This window comes from Dasypus novemcinctus, chromosome 10 (assembly GCF_030445035.2).
Source record: "Dasypus novemcinctus isolate mDasNov1 chromosome 10, mDasNov1.1.hap2, whole genome shotgun sequence".
NCBI lineage: Eukaryota > Metazoa > Chordata > Mammalia > Cingulata > Dasypodidae > Dasypus > Dasypus novemcinctus.
Window position 1 is genome coordinate 40946971 of NC_080682.1, and position 3403 is coordinate 40950373.

Consider the following 3403-nt stretch of genomic DNA (forward strand, 5'->3'; position numbering starts at 1 on the left):
CTGGCATGTCTAAAATCATAAGATCATGTTTGTGTTTGTATGTGTGTATGTGAGTATGTGTAAAAGAGGACTATGTATTCAAAATGTGACTAAAATATCCACATGTCTATGGTTTCCCTGCATTGAGTTTCCATCAATATTCTAGGAAATACTCTGAAAGATAGATAATTTCCTGATCAAATGGGATCCACCACCATTGTATTCCCTGTGTTATTTGCAGATAAATCAATTACCCAAAGGCAAAATTGGATTCATGGAGCCAGTGAACAATGTGACAGAATTCATCCTGCTTGGCTTGACACTGAACCCAAATGTGCAAAAACTGTTGTTCTTCATGTTTACAGGCATCTACTTTCTCACTTTGGCAGGGAACCTACTCATTGTAGTGACAGTAGTTACCAGCCCAGCCCTGGGGTCCCCTATGTATTTTTTCCTGACTTTCTTGTCCTTTCTAGATGGTTCCTTTACTTCTACCATAGCCCCCAAAATGATACTTGACTTACTCACTGAGAAGAAAACTATTTCCTTCAGCAAGTGCATGATTCAGCTCTTCATGGAGCATTTCCTTGGTGGAGCTGAGATAATCCTGCTCATGGTAATGGCCTATGATCGCTACGTGGCCATCTGCAGGCCCCTCCACTACATGATCATAATGAACAGGCGGCTGTGTGGCCTCCTGGTGATCATGTCCTGGGCTGGAGGATTTCTTCATGCTCTGATTCAAATCCTTTTTATGCTCTGGTTGCCCTTCTGTGGCCCGAATGTCATTGATCATTTCTTCTGTGATCTTTATCCTCTGCTGAAACTCTCCTGCACTGACACTCACATCTTTGGACTCTTTGTTGCTGCCAACAGTGGGTTCATGTGCATGCTCAGTTTTTCTATTCTTATCACCTCCTATGTCTTCATCCTTTTTTCCCTTAGAACGCACAGCTCTGAAGGACGGCAGAAAGCTTTTTCCACCTGTGCCTCACATATTGCTGTGGTTGTCTTATTCTTTGTGCCTTGTATATTTGTGTACCTTCGTCCCATGACCACCTTCCCCATTGATAAAGCAGTAGCTGTGTTTTATACTATGATTACACCCATGTTAAACCCTTTAATCTACACCCTCAGAAATGCAGAGGTCAAAAATGCCATGAGGAAGCTCTGGTGCCAAAGAGTGTTCTTGGTTAAAAATTCAGGTACATTGACAAGATAAATAAAATCTGATGTTTTAAATACATGTGTGTTGAAAGCAAATGAATTTGGTAGGTTTCCCACTTGTTCAGTTTTTTTGTAGGAGTTTAAAACAAGTATATTAGATATTCTTTAAATTTGGCGTTCTTAACTTTTTTGTTCCATAGACCCCCTTTGCCAGACAGGTGAAAACCACAGACTGTTGCAAGCCCACAATATGTTGTATATTATTTCATAAATATTTCGCACCTACATCAAAATGTCCCCACAAGAATAATATTTTTTTTTGAATTTCAATTCAAGTTCACAGTCTCCTGGTTAAGAACTTCTGCTTTAAATATTTGGTAGAATTCAACTGTGAATTCATCTGGTCATGGGCTTTTTTAAATTTTTTTTTGTCATTATTTATTTTTTTAATGTTACATTCAAAAAATATGAGGTCCCCATATACCCCCACACCCCTTACCCCACTCTCCCATAACAACAACCTCCTCCATCATCATGGGACATTCATTGCACTTGGTGAATACATCTTTGAGCACTGCTGCACCACATGGTCAAGGGTCCACATTATAGTTTTACACTTTCCCCCAGTCCACCCTGTGGGCCATGGCAAGACATACAATGTCCAGTAACTGTCCCTGGAGTACCACCCAGGAAAACTCCAAGTCCTGAAAATGCCCCCACAATGCATCTCTTCTTTTCACTCCCTACCCTCAGCAGCTACCGTGGCCACTTTCTCCACATCAATGCTACATTTTCTTCAATTACTAAGCACAATAGTTGCATAGTAGAATATCAGTAAATCCACTCTAATCCTTACTCTATTCTTCCATCCTGTGGACCCGGAATGGTTATGTCCACTCCACATCTATATCAAGAGGGGGCTTAGATTCCACATGGATGATGGATGCAATCCTCCTGCTTACAGTTGTAAGGCACTCTTAGCTCCCTGGTGTGGTGGTTGACCTTCTTCACCTCCATGTTAGCTGAGTGGGGTAAGTCTAATAAACCAGAGCATAGGAGTTGCAAGTCTGTTGAGGTTCAGAGCCTGGCTGTCACATGGACAGTCCAGAGGTTCAGGTCCCCTGAGTATACATTAAACCCCAGCACCAACCACAGGTATGGTAAAAGTAACAGGAGAGGCTTGTGAATAAAGATCACATCTGAATCCAACTCCATCACATTCAGGAAGACAAACTCCAAAGTAGAGCCAGTGGACATGGCACTGAAGTCCATCTGCCATGACCATATTACCTATGCATCTCTGTACACCTCAGAAGAACCAATACCTAGGGTTGTATCTACTTTAGCTGTCTCTGGAACTCTGCTGAGGTGTACATAAGGGTGACCCCTCTGAAAACCTCCCAGCTCTTTTTTGGAGACTCATAGCCATATCAACTCATTTGTCCTTTCCATTTCCCCCTTTTATTCAAGGTCAAAAGCCATTTTTAACTCCTGACAATATAGATAGGCAGAGATATTCTGCTAGTCTGAGCTGACCCTTTTATTCAAGGTCATTTTCTAGTTACATCATCAGCTGGTACTTGGTAGTAATCCCTTGGTGACAGGGAGGCTCATCCCCAGGAGTCACATGTCCCATGCTGGGGGTGGGGGTGGGGGAGGGGGTGAAGGCAATGCATTTATATGCTGAGTTTGGCTTCAGTCATTGGCTTCTGATTGGTTTGTTGAGGCTTTATTTCTTGTACAGTCTATATGAATTTTTTATGTTTGTCTAGGAATTTGTCCATTTTATTTCCATTATCAAATCTGTTGGCACACAGCTGTTCATAGTTGCTCTTTCAGTTTTGTAGGGTCACTGGTAATGTCAACCCTCTAATTTCTTATGTTATTTATTTGCATCTTTTCTCTTTTTTTCATTCTTAGTCTAGCTATACGTTTGTCAATTTTGTTGATCTTCTTGAAGAACAAACTTTTAGCTCTGCTGTTCATCTCATTTTTTTATTCTCCATTTCATTTATTTCTATTCTAATCTTTGTTATTTCTTTCCTTCTGCTTGCTTTGGGATTAGTCTGCTATTTTTTCCTAGTTCTTCTAGTTAGATCTTTGATTTTAGCTCTTTCTTCTTTTTAATGTAGGCATTAAGGGTTATAAATTTCCCTCTCAGCTCTCCATTCATTCTATGCCAGAAATTTTGATATGATTTGGATATGTTTTCATTAGTCTCAAGATATTTACTGATTTCTCTTGCAATTTCTTCTTT

The 3403-nt window shown here is 40.4% G+C and overlaps 1 protein-coding gene across 1 annotated transcript; it reads left to right on the forward strand.

Moving 5' to 3' along the window:
• The first annotated feature begins 253 nt into the window (after positions 1-253).
• On the forward strand, positions 254-1201 carry LOC101433336 (olfactory receptor 4C5-like). Its single transcript, XM_012524658.3, has one exon. The coding sequence runs from the start codon at positions 254-256 to the stop codon at positions 1199-1201; it is 948 nt and encodes a 315-aa protein (XP_012380112.2).
• Positions 1202-3403: the final 2202 nt, after the last annotated feature.